Raw genomic sequence first — 19517 nt, 5'->3', positions numbered from 1 at the left:
ATTAATTAAATTTCTAGAGTATGTGGCAATGGGATTTTGTTTTGGAGTTGGGTGGGGGGCAGTTGACCACTGGGAGGTCTCCCCCGGATACATTTTAGATCACTAGCCACCATTTGGTCTAGGTGACACGGTGGCTGGTACTAGTTCGGTAGCATTCTTCCTGCTAGTTAGTGATGCTAGCTAGTGTTTGGGATTATCGCTTGGTAAGGAGTTTTTATAGCACTGTTGATACTAGCAGAGTGCTAGCAACAATGATCAGGTGTTTTAGAGTAGCAAAATCTTCAACTCACCCAGATGTCATCCGAAGACAAAGTCGCCCAAGACATGAAGCTTCTGAGGTGGGGGAGGTAGCCCCGACCTATTGGCAGCAGGAGCACTGCAGGGTGTTCACCCTGTGCGCAGGGCATTGAAGGGGGTCGCAGCAGCTGTATTAGCCTGTTTACTGCCGCAACAAGTTCTCAGTGGAGCCAGCAAGATAAGCGGATGGGCCTGCTCCAGTGTATGGAGAGTGGACCCAGGCGGGCAGGGCAGGGGCCGTGGTGCGCGATCGGAGCCTTTGCAGCTCTATGAAGAACCTATGGCATGTAAGATACGCCACGTGAAGGAGGCAGGACTGATATCGGTGGGCTGGAGACGCGGGCCTTCTTTGAGTCCTGGAGAGGCCTTGCGCATGCGAGGGGCAGGGCAGTAGTGGATGCTCAGGTGACAGCAGGTGAGAGGTGGGGCTGCAGAAGGAATCTGAGCTCCTAGACCTGTCCGCTCTAGTAGTGGGAGGAGGGTGTGATAAGAGGGAGGGTGGCTGGAGGCAGCTGGAATGAGCTGGAAGCGGTTGGGTGGACTAGGGGAGACTACCATAGTCTTGGCTGAAGTCAGGAATGACTATAAACAGGAGACGTTTTTGCCCTCAATATCACTTGAGGAAACTGGATGGCTTAAAAGGGCCCCGGCTGGAACAAGAGAAAAAAAGGAGTGTGTCAGCAAGTGGTGGGCAGATGCTTCAACAGAAGGACAGGTCAGGGCTAGAGTTGAGTGGTCAGGGAAAGTTGAGGACAGGGGAACAGAACATGCAGAGCCCAGCTTCAGCGCCAGTTTCTGGCCTGCTTGAGTGAAGCGATGAAGGAAATGAGGAGGATGACAGCTTTTGAGGGGGGGGGAGGAAGGCAAGGCGAAGGGGGAGTATTCTGGCACCATAGGATACAGCGTAAAGCCCCTACTGAAGGTTTATGGAAGTCAGGGCAAGTAGATCACAAGCACGGGGTAGTGTCATGGGGTGGGGTGCATAGGCCTTTGAAGCAGCATATGACATGTCGATTAATTTCAGTTGGGCACTCTCTATGCAAAGGGAGGGCGAGAGCGATCAACGCACGTTCCACAATGCAGGGCTAGGGACACTGCAGGTAGGGATTTTACAAGCACACAGGCCTTTTTTCTTCATTGCAGGGTGAAGTCGTGCAAGATGTGATGCACTCAGATGAGCTTTATGCGGCTCAGTGGCACTGATGGGAAGGGAAGGCTGAATCCCTGATGGCCAGCTATTAGTTGGCAAGGGACTATACAATGAGTACCCAGGGAGAGCAGGCAAAGCAGCTGCAGTGCCGCAAGACGGAAGGTTTGGAGCAACCTCCAAGATCACGGTAGTCAAAATGCAACATCCCCCATCAAAGGAGCGGTTGAGAGGGCAGAGTACTGCCCCTCGACAATCATCAGTGGACGCTAGCATGATACACTTGGAGGTATACGTTTAGCAGGAGGTCCATGCAGGTCCCTCACGGGCAATGGGATATGAAGCAAGAGAGCAAACCTTGCTTCACTGAGGAAGAGAGTTTGAAGTAAGGAGAGTTGTCGGAGGAAAGATGATTTCTGGGGAGAGGAGTCCCGTTGGTGGCAGGAATGGGGTGGAGAAGAGGTGGTGAAGTACTCATGGAACTGTTCCTCATGTGCTGCAGGCATCAGGTGCTGCAAGGAGGCTTTGCAGACACTGGGATATATTGCAACAGGTGCAACTGGCAAGGCCGCTGGCTCCAAAGCAGCCACCACCCTTGGTGCGTTTATGTGTTGGACACCAACATAGGGACAGATGACAGGGGTCCTAGCAACAACAGAGGAGACAAAATTAAAGACAGCAACAATAGTAGGGGACAAGACAGGGAAGGATGGGGACGTGTGGACAGGGTAGGGGTCAGACAAGGCAGCAGGGGGACAAACGAAAGAAGGAGAAACCAAGGTGTCCGATGGTGCGGCCAAAGCGGAGTCCTTAGAAAGTAAGGAATTTAAAATAAAGAAGCTTACTTACATGGGGATGTCCAAACTACTTGGGGCTCACCTCATGTTGGGGAACAAAGAAATAATTTGGAAAGGGGAGTATATAGAGATGTTTGAATTACTGCATAGGGAGTTACAAGCCAAAGAATGTTCAAAAGAGGAAGAATACGAGCTGACGAAATAGCTGAAAGGGCCAGTCATGATCAAGAATTGGACAGCGGTCTTCCTCATATATTCCAGTGTATACTGTGAGAAATACCCTGAGAGGTTGGCTGCCCTCTTCAATTATATGGATGTCATTATGAAAGCTCAGATAAATTGCAGGGTTATGCATGGCTCCAATACAATGAGTTATTTCGGGGGTGTATGGCGCTGGACCCCTATGTACAGTGGGGGGAGGAAACTGACAGATTTAAAGCAGCATACGATGGTGCCGGACAAATTTGGGAAAACAATCTTTACAGCCAGAGGGCTTCCAATAGTGTATCACCCCATTAAGGGGCATCCCACCTGGGAAGGGGTGCGGTCAATAGGTAAAGGACAGAGTAGTGCACTGGGGGTGGGAACATTCAGGCCGAGGCATGCTGGGACTTCAAAAGCATCTGCACAAGAAAGTATTATAAGTTTGGACATGAATGATCCAAGTATTCAGTCAGACATGCCTTGGTTAACTGTTATGTATCAATGGAACGCATCAGAAGCACGTCCAGGCAATGTCATCAACAACAGGAAAACTTTAGAGGACAACAGAGTAACTAGTCTGCTAACTTCTGGGTAGCAAGGGGCACCTATGGCCCCTGGGGGGAAAGCTCCTACTCCAGTTAAACTGGATAGATTGAGTTTCTGGCTCACACAATACAAGTGGAGGGGAAAAGCGGGCATATTGCCAGATGGATTCACTTGGGAATTTTGACTGGGGTATGAGGGACCAAAGGACGTGACGGTGAGCAGACAACCTGAAATCACATAAACAAGTGGTACGGAACAACTTGAACAAAGAAGTCAGGGAAGGTCGCATGGCGGACCCCTTTGCTGACTGGTCTATGGGAAACAGGGGACACTATTGGTGTGGTTCCCAAAAAAAATAAAAAAGGACAATTTTGATAGATCCAGAGCTTGTCGAGGCCTGAAGGGAATTCTGTGAATGACTATCCTCAAGGAGCAGGTGTCGGTCATACACCTCGTGTGGATGTGGCCCTGATGCTCGTAGTGGAGGTCAGATTGGGGGGGGGGGGGGGGGGAGGGGGCACTAATGGCCAAGAATGACATTAGGTAGTCTTTCCGCTTGTTGCCGGTACACCTCGACAACTTTGAGCTGCTGGGTATACAATTTGAGGGGCATTGGTATGTGGACAAGGCACTCCCCATGGGCTGTTCCATATCTTGTGCACTATTTGAGTGCTTCAGCAGGTTTCTTCAATGGGTATTTTCGCAGCAGACTGGGCATAGATGCATCACACACTACCTGGATTTTTTTTTTCTTGATGGGCGAGCCTGGCTCAGCACAAAGCCAGACTTTGCTGGATTGGTTTCAAGACATTATGGAAGAGTTGGGAGTGCCGCTGGCAGCTGAAATAACGGTGGGCCCCACTACAGTCCTAGCCTTTTTGGCATTGCAATTCATTCTGAGACAATGGTTGCTCTCCAACCAGAGGACAAGAAACTTGCAATGTGATTGGTGCTGGATGATATGATGTGTAAACACAAAATCAAAGTGAAGGAGATCCGGTTGCTTTTGGGGCATCTGAACTTCACTTGCAGCATGATTAGGGCAGGTAGGACTTTTTGCAGGTGACTGGGTTAGTCCCCCTCACGGGACTGTTTACCCGACCACCATTTTTTTTAAACATTTAATGGGATACCTCGGATAACGTGGCAGGAAGTGGAATGGGATGGCCAAATATTCTCGGACGCAGCAGGGGGAAAGGGTTTTGGCATATACTGGCAGGGCAGATGGTGCGCGGAAGATTGTCCCTTTGAGTGGAAGTGGGGCTGGAATAGTATTGCATTCTTGGAATTTTTTCCCTCTAGTCGTAGCTGTGACGTATGAGGGTCTGAACTGGTGCATTAAAGGGTGGATTTCCAGATAGACAATATGTCGGTTCTGCAGGTGGTTAACAGAAAGTCAGCCAGGGATCCTCAAGTGTTAAAGTTGCTATGCATTTTTGTGCTGAGTTACCTACATAACATAGCATGTAGAGCTATACATGTGGCAGGTATGAACAATGACATTACGGACCCTTTGTCTTGCTAACAGTGCGAGAGATTACATGGGCTGGCCACAGACTCGGATCACATCAAAACCCATATGGAGCCAGAGTTGTGGAAAATAGAAGACAAGAGATGCTTCAGTTGATGGCAAACTCGTTAGCAGTTTCCACACAGGAAGCTTACACACAGGCCTGGATGGAATTCTTGAATAATGGGGCATGAAGGCGTCTGGAAGTATGGGCATGGACAGAGGACGTGGTGCAATAAATTTTGATGTTGATTGAGAAATGACAGTCGATGGGTGACGATTTTAGGAAAGCTGGCTGGGATAGCAGTCATGGGAATGCTGGTATGGGGGGTATGCCCCTTCAGCAAGCTACTGGGCAGCAGAATGATGGAAGAGAAGGCCAGGGAAATAGGTAGGGTGGGGTCGGCAAAGAGAGAAGTGACACTGGGATTGTTGAAGGAGGTTATTTCAATGGTGCCCAAGGTGTGCAAGGGTTAAGAGGAGACTTTACTGTTTTACCACTATGATGCCTTGGATGTTCTTCAGGGCATTTAGGGTCTCAGAGCTATTAGAGGGGTTGAGGTCTGATGTGGGAGCAAACTCATTAGTGTGGGAAGAGTTCAGAAATGGCTAAGTAGGTCAAAGAAGGATCAGAGGGGCCAATAAAAAGCTGTTTGGCTGAGGCCTTACCCTTTAGAAGGGGTCTACCCAGTGCAGTGGGGTTTGTCATTACAAGCTCAGGTGTATCATGGACAGGGCTGGTGTTTGTACACAGGGACAAGAAGCCAACTACAGCTTTCCAACTATTAGCCAGTTTATGCAAAGGTGGTGGTGGCCATGGGTTGGATGCTTCAGGTTTTGGTACACACTCTTTCAGAATAGGCATGACTATGGAAGCGGGAAGGAGGGTTGGAGCAAGGATCACATGAGAGCAGGCAGGTGGATTTCAGATTGTTTCAAGTGTTGTGTTTGACATAGGAAGGAAAATTGCTGAGAGAGTGCGCGTGGCCAACTGCTGTGTTTGTGTTTTACAGATTCGGTACGTGGCCCAGAGACCGCAGGCTTGATTTAGCTGGTGGGACACTCATTTATAATATGGGCAGAGAAGCATACAAGACAGAGCAGCTATTAGGTGAACCTGGGTCTCGACCCGGATACGTATTGCGTGTGTTGGCATGGGAATGGGGGAATACATTGGCAGGAGCGGTTACTGCGTCTGAACAGGCTTTGAGGGCGGGGACAGTGCCCAGACATCCTGATTTTACACTGAGGCCAGAATGATATGGTGGGTGAAAAAGGTTTAGCTAGTGTGAAAGTGATGAAAAAGGATCTGAGGGAGATGCAGCAGTGGGCTGGCTGCCACATAGAATAGACAGCATTTGTTCCACAGAGGATTTGGTGTGGGGCTTTTCGGCCTGCAGCAATTGAGAGGAGGAGGCGTAAACTTAAAGAAATGCGTGATTTCTGCTGAAATAGAGGTATTAATAGGGTAGAGCACTCAGATTTGCGTTTTGAGGATTCAATTTTTTTTTTTTTTTTTTTAGGGAGATGGGGGTTCACTTATTTTTTTCCTCAGTATGGAGTTATACTTGTTGCAAATTAGGAAAGTGTTGACCAAGCTATTGAACGTTCCCTAGATATCGGCTAGTTATTGGGGAGGCGTGTGGCAGAAAAAGTCTAGTGATAGGCTTTTTGTGGGTGGCGGCTGGATGTCAAGTTGGTATGGTTTACAGAAGTTTATGGTTTTTGACAGCGACGGTCCAGGTTGAAAAAGGAACATGTAGCCGAGATCACGGATGGACAAGCCAGGAATTTAAAGGTTCATTAGGAAATGTTAGAGGTTTAGAGTTGCCCTTAACTGGAAAGGAGTTTAAGGCTAGCAATCACTCAGATCAGCCTGGGGGAAATATAGTATTGCAATAGTAAGGTTGTCAGGTGGAGGGGATGTTGGGGGGTGGTATGTAACATAGGTGAACTGTTTGTATAGTGAAGCTGGTCATTTTGTAAGGCAAAGGCCCAGGATTGTTAAAGTGACGTGCACCCATTTCAATAAAGTGGCCTTTTTCACCACAGGCCTAGTCTCCCGCCACTCCACCCCCCCCCCCCCCCCCCCCCCACCCCCCAGGATGATTGAGGAACTGGACCAGTCTGCGACTGCTCTGGGCTTCTTGGGCTAGCTGGGCTATATTGTAGCCCAGCAGGTATGCAGCCGGACATTTTAGATCACCGCCCACCATTCCGTCTAGGTGACACAGTGGCTGGTACTAGTTGGTTAGTATTTCTACATCCTCCTTCCAAATGAATAGCGTTTTAGGGACGGGGAGGAAGGGGTTTGTCCATTTCGATAAGCATTACAGAGCTGGCTTGTTTAGCAACAGGTGCACAGGAGAGGGTTGTATGTGTAGGGTTGTTGCTTTGAAGAAGAAGCAGTTGGATTTTAAGTTGGCATGGTTTACAGAAGTTTATGGTTGTTGACAGCAGCAGTCCAGGTTGAAAAGGAATAGGTAGTCAAGATCACACCTGGACGTGCCAGGAAGTTAAAGGTTCATTAGGAAATTATGTTAGAGGTTCAGCGTTACTAAACTGGAGGGAGTTTAAAGCCTGCAATCACTCAAATCAGCCTGTGGAAAATATAGTATTGCAATAGTAAGTTGGAGGTGGCATGTATGTGACATAGGTGAACTCTTTGTATAGTGAGGCTGATAGTTTTGTAAGGCAAAGGCCCAAGATTGTTATTGTGATGTGCCCCTGTTTCAATAAAGCAGCCTTTTTCGCACAAGCCTGGTGTCAGTGGTCGGTAGTGCTCCCCTCTTCCTCAACAGCTATTTGAAGTACAGTTCCATATTAACAAAAAAAGTGCAGACTGAGTTGTGTACTAAAGCCAGCAGATGGCACTAGAGATCTAAAAATGGATTTAAATTACACAACATTTTACTCGATGTATTGACTATATTATTGCAGCAGCCCTATAGATGTCATGTCTAACTGGTAATGTGTATACAATGTTTTGTGATGTAAACACAAAACAGATGACACATGAATGGATGTTGACTCTAAATACTGGTTTTATAAATTCACATATTAATTACTTATACTTCTGTGGCACGATTCTATTACCATTTTTAGAAGCAGCTACATCTTTATGGAATGAAGAATAAGGTGAGACAGATGTTGCTTAACCTTTAAACTGCCGGTGGTTCCCTCACAGCTCTTTCTTCTGCCACGATTCCACCAGTGTTGAGCTCTTTCTTAGCTATTTGGGGTATTTCAAGCTTAGTGCCCCATAAGTTTTGTTCCACATAAAGCATCCACGCCAAATTTGCATCTTGTTCCCCCCCCCATCATCCTGGGTTTTCTACCGATACTCAAGGTTTGTGCTTTCCTTGGGGGGAGGGAATGGCGGATGGACGAGAAAACAGCCAAAATATAAATACATTTAGTATTTTGGGGAAAAAGTGTTCTGGATAAAAGTGTTTTCCCCTAAAAATGGCATATAACAGTTTACTTTGCTAAAGTAACCATCTTCCCAGCTTTCAGGAACATGCAGGGCTGAATCAAAAAGGCTATATTTTTACCACAGTTTTGGGCATTTTTTGAAGAGGTAGCACCTTTTTCCTACATTTTGTGCTTCCAACCTACTTTTAGTTTGTTGTAGAAATCAGTGTGTAAGTAATGGGTGATCCAGGACAGATAAAGATTTCTAAAAAAAGAGACAAAACTCTGAACTCTGCAAGGAGTCTTTATGTGTAGATCCTTTAAGGTTTTCCCATAGAAAATAACTTAAAATAAAGAAAACTGAATATCAGTAGGAAAAAAAGGACCAATTGTGACAACATTTTTATCTGTAACTTTTTTGTCACAATGGCCAATTTACAAAATCAATCTACCATTACATCTCCTAGATCCTTCTGGTTGCAGGGATATACAGGGTTTGTAGGTTCTCCAAGAATCGGAGGTACCCATAGTTAACCAAACTGAGCTGCGCTATACAATGGTTTTTCATTATGTAAAGAGTATAGACCAATTCATAATGTGAGAGAAACATGGATACAAAGGAACCCCATGTATTTCTGAAATTGGCACACGATATGGAGTTTGAGCAGTGGTTATTTGTACATTTCTGAATTTGTGAGTACCCCATATATATGCGATTCAGAGGACATTTTTCAAAAGGTTTTCTTTCTACACCCCGCTTACATTCTGAAGGCACAAATTCACCGAAATCCAATTGGTAATAACAAACGTTCTAGTATTCTATGTTCACACACATCTTCCATTAAAAATGGTCCCTCACTTCTGTGCATAGGCCTACTGCCTAGGATAGGAAAGGGCCCGAGCACACAACATAGGCACATCACATTTTTCCACTGAAAAATTACACAGTTTTTGCAAAGAGGGTAGCTGTGGATCTGGGCCCTAACTCAGCCGGCACCTAAGGAAACCTAGTAAACCTGCACCTTGATGAAAACTAGACACCTGTGGAAATCCAGGTTGGGATGACTTTTGCGGTTTAAAAAAAAAAAAAAAAAAAAAATTCGGAATCCCTTGCAATCCTCAAACCTAGCCTAAAAAATCCCCACACATTTTCCTCTAATTTCTGTGATGAAAGTTCTGGAATCTGCGGACAGCCACAAACTTCCTTCTGTCTAGCATTTCGCCCAAGTCTCCCTAATAAAAACTGTGCCTCACTTGTATTGGTAGGCTTAGTGTCCGTATCTGGAAATAATGTGATGTGTCCTTATTGCACTTTGGGCACTTTCCACTCACAACTGCCCCTTGTGTATTTGTGGGTTTTGGGCTCCAGCTCAGCTGGCACTTAAGGAAACCTAGCAAACCTTCATACTTTTGAACACTAGATACCTGGGGAAATCCAGGATGGGACGATTTGCATGGCTCTCACCAGGCTTTTATGCCCAGAAATCTTTGCAAACCTCAAACTGACTAAAAACACATATTTAACTCAAATGTCTGTGCGGAAAAATCCCTGAATCTATGGGGATCCACAAATTTTGTACCACCTATAGTTCCCACACATCTCCGATAACGGTGTCCCACTTATGTGGATGGGCCAAGATACCACCACACAAAAGTCCCCAGGAGAGTTCTCTATGGAGAGATCCACAATAGGGTAGCTGCTTTGTTTGGGTCTATGCTGTGATGCACCCATGGAAACCTATCAACCACAGACATTTACATATGCTGGACACCCAGGGAATTCCACAGTAGTATGCCTTGCATGCATCCCACAAGATTTTCTTAACCACAACACCCTGCAAACCTCAAACTTCAGCTAAAAAGATGCATTTTCCTTACATTTCATACATTTCTCTGATGGAAGTTACCAGAATCAGGAGTTGTCCACAAAATTCCTACCACCCAGCGTTCCCCCACTTGCCATATAAAAACGCTGCCCCACTTGTGTTGCTGGGCCTAGTGCCCATAACAGGAACAGATTAAACCACGGTCAATGGGAGTTCTAAAATGGGAATTCGTGTCCCTGACTTGATCAGTTCCTGTCAGTGTCACTAGGCCCTGCCACACAAGCGGGGTAATTAGGGGAAATGATGGGTGGTAGAATTTTTTGGATCACTGCGGAATCTGGAAGATTTGGGGATTTTAGGCCAAATTCGAGTTGTTGTGGGCAAGAAAACATCATTGGACCCATGCAAGGCTTACCACCCTGGACTGCCCTCAATGTAAAGTTTTCCAAAATGTGTGGGTGTGGTAGTTTCGTCCGGATGGTGTTCACCGTTGCAAGTAGACAATACTGGGATTTAGCCACCCTCTACTAGCCCATATGTAAAGCCAACACCCAAAATGATCAAAATATCCTTTTGCTTGCCAATGGGATGGGATGTTTAAGTCCGCAGGGGAGAGAAAAAGTGCATGAGGCTTTAGGGGTGAGGGTGGCACCTGATGTCTTGATGGGTCAGACCCATCTCATTATTTATTAAAAATAAATATATATTAGTCCAGTCATCGAGTGAGCTTTCTGCTTCCCAGAGGCAAATTGGGGCCAAATTCCCACGCTACCTTCCAAGGAGGCCAAAATACTGGTTTATCCCCTCCGGGTAGGAGTATGGCCTAATGCCATAGTGCAAAACCTGCACCCCGTTCTTTTACCCCAAATTCAAAATCTCTGGAGACTAGTGGGCTTTCTGACACCTCTTCCACCACCCAGAGACAGATTTGGGGATACCTCCGCAATTGGGACAAGCTATCTACTTGCCCCAAGGAGGCAGAAAAAGACTAATGCCCCACAGGGGCAGTGGTATTGTTCGATGCAAGGGTAGCCCCCCCATCCTTTTGTTTGTTTTGGTGACATTTTATAATCGTGGGATACTATTGGGCTTTCTGTCCTGGGGAGGACTGGGCAGATTAGGGATTAATACCCCCCTAGTCCTTTGGACCCCATGGTGTAGGGACATGGGCCCATGCTTGGGATGGGGGTGTTCCCCCTAAAAATAAAATATTGCATGTGTGCAGTCCGTGGTGCATAGTGGGATCTCTTCCCCCAAGGAGGCATATTGGAGGCAGAAAGTCTATTGGGTCCCAGGATTGGAGGGAGGGTCAAGGGGCCATGCCCAGGGAGGCCACTCTGCACCAAAAAAAATAAATATTGCATTAAGGAAGTCTGTGGTGTCTCTTGGGGTTATCGCGCTCATCTGCCCAGGGGGGCAGAAATACTGTCAGAGCATTAATTTCAGGGAGCAGAGCCATGCCCATGGTGGGCAAGTCCCACCCTATATATTTTTGTAAGGTTCCCATGATGTCTAGTGGGCTTTATGCCCGTCCGGGGCAGAGGGGTGGGTGGCAGATAGGGGGTAACAACCACCACCTAGGCTGGGAGAAGGACTGGTCCTACATTTTGTTGCGATCTGGGCATGGCCATGCCCATGGTGGCCAGCCTCACCCTTATTATGTTTTTTAAATTCCCTGGTATCTAGTGGGCTTTCTGCTTCCTGCCTTAGGGGCAGATTTGGGGTAATCATCCCCATCCACTCATCAAGGGTGGCAGAAACACTGTCTTTATTGTTTTTGAGATGGGACATGTCCAGGTTCATGGTAGGTAGCTTCACCCTATATTACAAATATCCATGGTGTCTAGTGGGCTCTCTGCCACATGACGGGGCCAATTGGGGGTAATCACGTCCATGTGCCTCCTGGGTGGGCAGAAAGACTGTCTGCATTATTTTCTTTGGGTGAGGGCATGGCATTTTTATTAGGTTTGCCTGGTGTTGAGTGGCCTTTCTGCCCAGATATGGGACAATCACTCACATTCGCCCCTGGGAGGGCAGAAAGACTGTTGCTACAATTCGTTTTGGGTCATGCCCATTTTGGCTCCCCCACCCATATTTTATATATATATATATATATATATATATATATATATATATATATATATACATACACACACATAAATATACATATATATATTTTTTTTAAATACACTTTTCTTGTTATCTTGCAGGCTTTCTCCTCCACAGGGGAGGGCTGATTGGGGTACTCACACCATTTGACCCCCTCCCCCCCGGAGGGCAGAACAATTTGCTGCAATCTTTGGGATGGGGGCATGGCCATGCTCATGGTGGGAAGCCCCCACCCCTAAATTTGCTTTTCTGAAACTTTCTCTAGTGTCTTGGGAGCTATCTGTCACAGGGTCGCTCACCTATGTCCCTGGGGCCTAGTGGATGGATCCCTACTTGGGGAAATGACTCTTTTGGGCGGAGATTCTTCCCTTTCCAACGATACGTCTCCTAAAGCGATCAGTGCTTGGGAGCGGAGGTATGCCCCCCAAGCACTGATGCAGTTAAAAATATAAAATAAATAATAATAAAACGAACCGAAGGAATGTAATGATGTCAGCAAGATCTGCACCCTGATTGTCATTGCAGAATCAAGAAAAATAAGTAAGTCTTGGGCTTCTTGGGAAAAGCTTCTCAAGCAGCCAAGTTAAAAATAAATCCTGCCCCGGGTCGGCCAATGACCGAAAGACCTTCCACCCCTTAGATTTATATCCTCCCATAAGATGCAATGCTAATCGATATTTCAGAGAAAATAGCAGTATAGAACTCAGCAAATTCATCCTGGGAAAATGTGCATCACACAGACAAACAGAAAGTTAAGGTCTTCTAAAAAGGCCATAGAAAGGAAGACACGCTAAATCTTGCTTTACTTTCACAATCAGCTTTGGAAGACAGACATCTGAATTTGCTAAACTCCGTGAATGACGATTTAAAGGAATAACTACCATGAAACAAACTAAATGTATCCTAGAGATGCCGACTCATAGGTTTGATGTTTTGGTGAAAAGGAAGCCAAGGGTAAATGATGATATGAAGACGTAATGTGTGGAAGTCGAAGAAGAAAAATAATGAAATGCCAGGAAATCATAACGTAGAAACTAGGGTAGTGGAGCAGGAATATATTAAAGAAATATTGTTCAATTCATGGATATGTTGGAGGAGTTGAGAAGGGAAATCGAGGAACCTTATGCAAAAACAAAAAACTATTTCACACACATATAAATGTATATTGTATTTATGTTAATGTGTAGAGTGTAATATGCTCCTTATTACCATTGGTAAGTGCAGCCATTTCAGGATGTGCTTTACAGTCCCTTTTCCTGAAAAAAAGGGCCATGTAAGGGAGTAACGTGAGTGCATCCCAACACCGGCAATTGTGGGTGGACCCTCGAAAGAATCCCCACCTCAGCAGTTAAAATTTTAAAATATGTAAGGAGAGTGACAAATCTGATAATTTCTTTGGTATTCACTGAACCCCAAAATTTAAACCGGTGACAGAGTCCACAGTACCAAGGCAGGTACAGGGGACCCAGCATGTCAACATATGTGCAGAGTTCCAGGAAAAGGACCCCTGAGCCAGGACAAGCTTTATGCCAGGACATATGGAACTCAGGGCACGTTTTTCTGACCCTTGAATCTCCTTTCAGGCGGTTGCAGACATGGATTCAGAAACACAGATCCTTGAAAAAGCTTAGCATGGGTTTGTGGTATCTAGGCATGAAGGTTGTTCCAGGTTTGTGGTACTAAATAAGGATCTGCCAAGCCCATAAAAATACTCCAAGGTCTGTGGCCCAACAGCCAAGTGTAGGAGGGTTGTCAGCTAACACCAGTGGGGTTGCAAGGCCTGGTCAGAGGCCCAGAGACCAACACCCTCCTCTAGCCAGGATCAAAGGCTGTCGCAGTGAAGTTTGGCTACCCCTATCGGGTTGGGTGCAGGGAATCAGAATTAGAAAATAAAGAGGTTGATTTTAAGTTATGCTGTCTGCATTCCTAAACATAACTGTCAAATGTCAGTGGCTTTGAACATTTGATCCAGAAACATAACTCCCATTTAAACTGTGTTTCTTTTTTTTTTTACTGAATTTTACTTTCTAGGTTTTGGGACTGCGGTCAACCAACCTAGTTCTCTCAATCCACACTGTGCACAGTTTTTTGAAGAGATTTGCGAGTTAGGCTCAAAATGGCCGTCAAATCTTGCACCTAAAATGGCCACCACGCTAGTCAGTTCTGACTTGCAAGTCACACACCAGAAGCAGCAATTTCTTTTTTAGGGGAATTGCTGTGGATTGCCAACACCTCAACCACTGATCTGTGGTCAGCCACCTTCGGGTTTGGCAACTCATTACTTTGTAGTTTTTTTACCCCCATACCCAGAAACTCAAGTCTGAGACAACCTTAAGAGTTTCAGAATGTCAGAAAAAAACCCAATTACGTTCTAATTAAGTCAATCACATTCTCTTAACAATATGAAAATGTGCCCGACTGGATTGATTTGCAACTTCACATGTCAAAAAATATACAAAAGTGGTAAACCTTTGAAACCCACTCTAGATCTTTTTTAAAACACCAGTATCGCAAAAAGCAATAAACAGATTTACAGCAAACCAGAAATTATGCTGAGTAAAGTTCTACTTTCAAGCCATGTTTGGTATAAATATGTTCAGAAGTTCAGACTTAAGGAGAGACAAATTTTAATTTGAGAGCTAAAATGGGAAATCACTAATTTTTTCCACACACCCCATACCACCTTACGGTCTCCCTACAGGAAAAAAAACAAAGTTAATTAAACTTAGCGTGCCAAACCTTAGCACACGGGTACCTACTTTTTCATCAGACCTTCTCTATGCACCCTCCGAGTGCCCGCAAGTTTCTGTCAATTCATCCCAGACCAATGCTTCTAGCCCAACTGCTCTGTGCAGGTACTGCCTGTGCTCTGTCCTCACCAACAAATGATCCTCTAAGTGCCCAAACTTTGTTCATCTGCACCAAAGATGCCCCAATGTAGTTCCTCCATCTGTCGCCAAGCTACCCCCTCAATGTGTCCTACCGACTACCCCTTATGAAATTATGCCTTTGCGCCAGTCCCAAATGCACCTAAGGTCTCCATCTGTGATCCTCCAGGTACAAACATTGTGTCCTTTATCAGTACACCAGATGACTCCTCTCCATACCCACACATCACTAATTATCCCTTCAGGTATCCAAGTATTATTTATTTAGACACTGATCCCCCTTTGTGTCCTCGCTCCTTATTACCATTTAAATGACTTGTGTGCACTCTCCATGTTTGACAAGCCACCTCTCCATGCCTCCTGTCCCTTTTGCTTCTGCCAATCCCTGTGTTCTGTGCCACTTAGGACCACTCTTCATATGCCTATACTTTTCACTGCAGTTACCAATGCATTTCTCCTCCAGGTGAAATGGTCACAAACGATATTCCCACACTATCAATTGCCCTTAGGACCCTATCCGTGTGTTCCCTAGAAGCTCTCTCGGCCTACAATCAAATTCCTGTTGCTCTTAGTGACTCCTCACACACCATTTCAGTGCAGTAGGGGACCGCTCTGTAGTCAGTCTCTAACCATCCATCAGCAACTGCCTTCTCCAAGTGTCCCAGATATTTTCTGTGTGTCCTAGATAGTCCCATCACAACCAGCTCACTGGCATTTCCTCCACCTGCTCCACAAATGTGCTGGTTCCATGCCCTCTTCACATAACATTTCATTTCATTTCATAACATTTCTCATTACCCCAGTCTGTTCTGATGTGTCCCTCAAGTGACCGCAGTGAGCTCTAAATACCCAATTTCTCCATCTGTGTGTGCTCGAGTGTTACACCCACCTAGCCAACTAAAAAACGTACAGAGCCCTCCAGCCCCAGTTGTCCCAGTAAGTGCCTCAGATGAGTTTTTCTTCTGGGTACCAAAGGGCCCCTGTGCCAACTGTCTCCTTTCCAAACCATACCCTCTTCCCCAGTGTCCTATGTGGCTCAGACTGCATATCCAAATCTGCTGAAGGCTTCCTAATGTGCTGCTCTCTTAGAGCCCCATCCCAATTCACCCAAAGTCCTCACCCCGGACTACTGCCTATAGTTATGTCATCTTAGCCCATTCCAAGTAACAAGTCTTGATCCCATCCAGTTTCAAAGGTCTTGTCCCATTGTATCACTCCCTATCTGCTCCAGGTGTGTATTCTCAATGACTCCCACTAGCACCTCCCAGTGTCTCCCACATTCCTCATCTGCACAAGAGTGAACATCCAACCCTTCACTACACCCATCCAAAAGAACCTACGTGCACAAAACATAATACGAATTCTAAGAGGGATTCAAAAACACGAAAAACAAAAATTAAGAGGGTTTAACGCAAGAAAAAAAAAAACTTGAAATTAAAACTTTATTACTGACATTTTTTTTGTGCAACCATACCTCTTTGCTGCATATTCTTGTACGATAATTATTTGTACATAAACCAAACTTTGTTTTTTGCAGGATAAATGTAATAATGAAGTTCTTACCTTAGGGTTATATTCAGCATTTCTGGCATGTAGAGCAATTTTCTTCAGATCCAGTTTGCAAGCCAAATTTACAGTAGATACTATATTTCTAGACAAAATGAAAGATAATGCCTGTATGACATATGCATGACAACTCTCAAACACCCTTTACATAATTAACTGACTAAACATATCTGGGAACAGGATTGGTATGTTATGAAAGATTAAGAGCCTTATTACGACATTGGCAGTCCTAGGACTGACAGTGCCGTGGAGGCGGTCAGACCGCCGCACTCCAGGCAGTCCGACCGCCACATTACGACCCTGGCGGTCGAACAGCCAGGGGACCACCGTGCCTGCCAGGAACATGGTTCCTGGCAGGCTGACGGCGGTGAGAGTTGTGGTCAGCCAAGGGCGCCTAGTTCAGCGCCGCCACGCTGTTTACGAGTTCAGTTTCTGCCAGCCTTTTCATGGTAGGGACCCCACCAAGAAAAGGCTGGAGGAAACAGTGCAGGGGGCCACAGGGTGGGCTCCTGCATTGCGTATGGCAAGTGCAGGGGCCCCATTGCCCAGCGCCCATGGAATACGCACTGTCTGCTTTACAGACAGAGCGCATTTCGAGGGTGCTGATGTGCTACAGTATTGGCCTCGGCTCCTTTAAGGTAGCCGAGACCAATACCCTAGCACTGTTCCCGGCGGGAACGTTGTAATACAGTGTTCCCGCCAGTCAGCCCGGTGGGACCATCGTAATAAGGCTGGGTTGAGGCAGCTGGGTTGAGGCAGCCGGGTTGACGGCCGCCTTATCCCTGCGGGTTAGGCGGTCGGTTCGTCCGACCTCCAAACTCATGAGTCCCTAAGTCTTAATACCACTTGCTAGTCGTGCACAATTCTAAATTGCTCCTACGTTGCTACCAATAGATCACACATTTTTTTTTCTTTTTAAATCAAATGCACTGCATCATAGCTGTCTCCCCTCTCAACCCGATTATTGCGAACAATTATGTACTCAGGTCTGACAAAACACACAGAACCAATCATTTAATGTGTTCAATTATCGAATTGGAGCCATATCAGTAAATGCTGCAGATATCTAGAACTTGGAAAGTCTGGGCTCTTAAACATGTTCCATTTGGTCTTTGGACGCAACGACAGTTCGCCTACATGCAGCCAAATGCAGGGTGTTATTTAAAGAGTTATAACAAGCTCGTGCAAGTGTAGACGCTTTGTTACCCTTTTAATACTGGGTATTTTTTGGTCACTTATACTATTCTACCAAATCCGGGATGTTAACCCATTTTCGTATGTGGATGATCATATATTTACACACCCACTGTTGTGCCACTAAAAAGGTTGTGCCTTTATGTTTTAAAGGACACTGAACGGGATAAAAGGGACTCAAGTGCATGGCCGTTTATGTCCTTTTCATCTCCGTGAGTGCCCTGCGTATTGAGTGGACAACGTGCTTTCCACATCTTGTACTTTTCCTCACATATTAGCGTGTGTGAATTAAACGTTTATTTTATTGGCACCTAAAAGCACACAGCAATTATCGGGAATGTCATCTTCTTTCAAATGGATTGAGTAAAGACATTTCCAGGTAAGTTTTGAAATATAAGCATGAAAGCATCTCGAGTAAGTAATGTAGTTGGCTTGTACAATCTGTTATGCCACACAGGGCAGAGCATAGATATTAGACACCTTCAACAGGAAACCCTTCACAGAGTTATTGAACATTGTGTTGTGAAAGACCCAACACCCAATCTCACTGATCCCAAGAGTAAGCCCCTATGTAGCAGATGTGGAGGCTAGAGAAACATATGGGGTATGTCCCCATTAAATCTACTAGTTTGTGTCTTAAGGTATTTAACAGAACACTGCAGTCCACACCCCTAAAACTTTTGGGGTTTAGTCTGAGTGGGAATGAACATGCAGCTTCTGGGTGCTGCTCTTAGTACCCTAAGATTGTGAGCAAGGGTGAGATATTGTGGTCTTTCCCTACTACCTCCCTGCATTGCGATCGGGCAGCAGGAATGCCCACTAGACACCAGGGATTTGTTTTTTTTGTTTTTCTTTCGTGTTTCTTGTTTGCGGGGAGCGGCCCCTTGGGCAAGGGTCACTCCCCTTTTGGGGGCAATTAGTTACGGCCATTTCTGCCCCCTTTGGCGGCAGATTGGCCTACTTTTTAGGCAGATCTGCCCCCTGGATGTCCAGGGATGTCGTTTTATTTGTATATTTATGTGGGGGGGTGCCCCCTTGGGCAAGGGGCACCCCCCCCAAGGGGGCATAGAACTGTAGGCCTTTTCTGCCCCCCTTGGGGGCAGATCGGCCTATTTTTTTTAGGTCCATCTGCCCCCAAGGGGGGCAAAAGCCACTTGGGCACCGGGGATTGTGTGTGTAGTGGATGGGGGGGCGGCCCCTTGGGCAAGGGTCGCTCCCCTTTGGGGGGGAATGTCTTTTAGGGCCATTTCTGCCCCCCTTGGGGGCAGATCAGCCTATTATTTTTAGGCTGATCTGCCCCAAGGGGGGGCAGAAACCACTAGAACGCCAGGGATTTTTTTTATTTGTTTATTTTTGTGGGGGGGCATCCCCTTATGCACGGGGTGCCCCCCCAAGGGGGGCATTGACCTGTTGGCCATTTCTGCCCCCCCTGGGGGCAGATGGGCCTATTTCTTTAGGCCCACCTGCCCCCAAGGGGGGCAGAAGCCACTTAGACACCAGGGATAGTGTGTGTGTGTTAGTGGATGGGGGGGGCCTTGGGCAAGGGTCGCCCCCCACTTTGGGGGCACATGTACCGAGGCCATTTCTGCACCCCTTGGAGAAGAGATCAGCCTATTATTTTTAGGCTGATCTGCCCCCAAGGGGGGCAGAAACCACTGGATGTCCAGGGATGTCGTTTTATTTGTATATTTATGGGGGGGGGGTGCCCCCTTGGGCAAGGGGCACCCACCCCAGGGGGCATAGAACTGTTGGCCTTTTCTGCCCCCCTTGGGGGCAGATCGGCCTATTTTGTTTAGGTCCATCTGCCCCCAAGGGGGGCAAAAGCCACTTAGGCACCAGGGATTGTGTGTGTAGTGGATGGGGGGGGCGGCCCCTTGGGCAAGGGTCGCTCCCCTTTGGGGGGGGCATGTCTTTTAGGGCCATTTCTGCCCCCCTTGGGGGCAGATCAGCCTACTATTTTTAGGCTGATCTGCCCCAAGGGGGGGCAGAAACCACTAGAACGCCAGGGATTTATTTTAT

At 46.4% G+C, this 19517-nt stretch overlaps 1 protein-coding gene across 1 annotated transcript in view; it reads right to left on the bottom strand.

Moving 5' to 3' along the window:
* TBPL2 (TATA-box binding protein like 2) overlaps positions 1 to 19517 on the bottom strand; it is a 196755-nt gene that overhangs the window by 100071 nt on the left and 77167 nt on the right. The window contains exon 3 of the mRNA XM_069205977.1: positions 16302 to 16389. Within this exon, the coding sequence (XP_069062078.1) occupies positions 16302 to 16389 (88 nt within the window). The remainder of the gene's footprint in view (positions 1 to 16301; positions 16390 to 19517) is intronic.

This window comes from Pleurodeles waltl, chromosome 9 (assembly GCF_031143425.1).
Source record: "Pleurodeles waltl isolate 20211129_DDA chromosome 9, aPleWal1.hap1.20221129, whole genome shotgun sequence".
In the NCBI taxonomy this organism is placed as follows: domain Eukaryota; kingdom Metazoa; phylum Chordata; class Amphibia; order Caudata; family Salamandridae; genus Pleurodeles; species Pleurodeles waltl.
The sequence above is the reverse complement of the archived record's forward strand: the minus strand, read 5'-3'. Positions and strand labels throughout refer to the sequence as shown.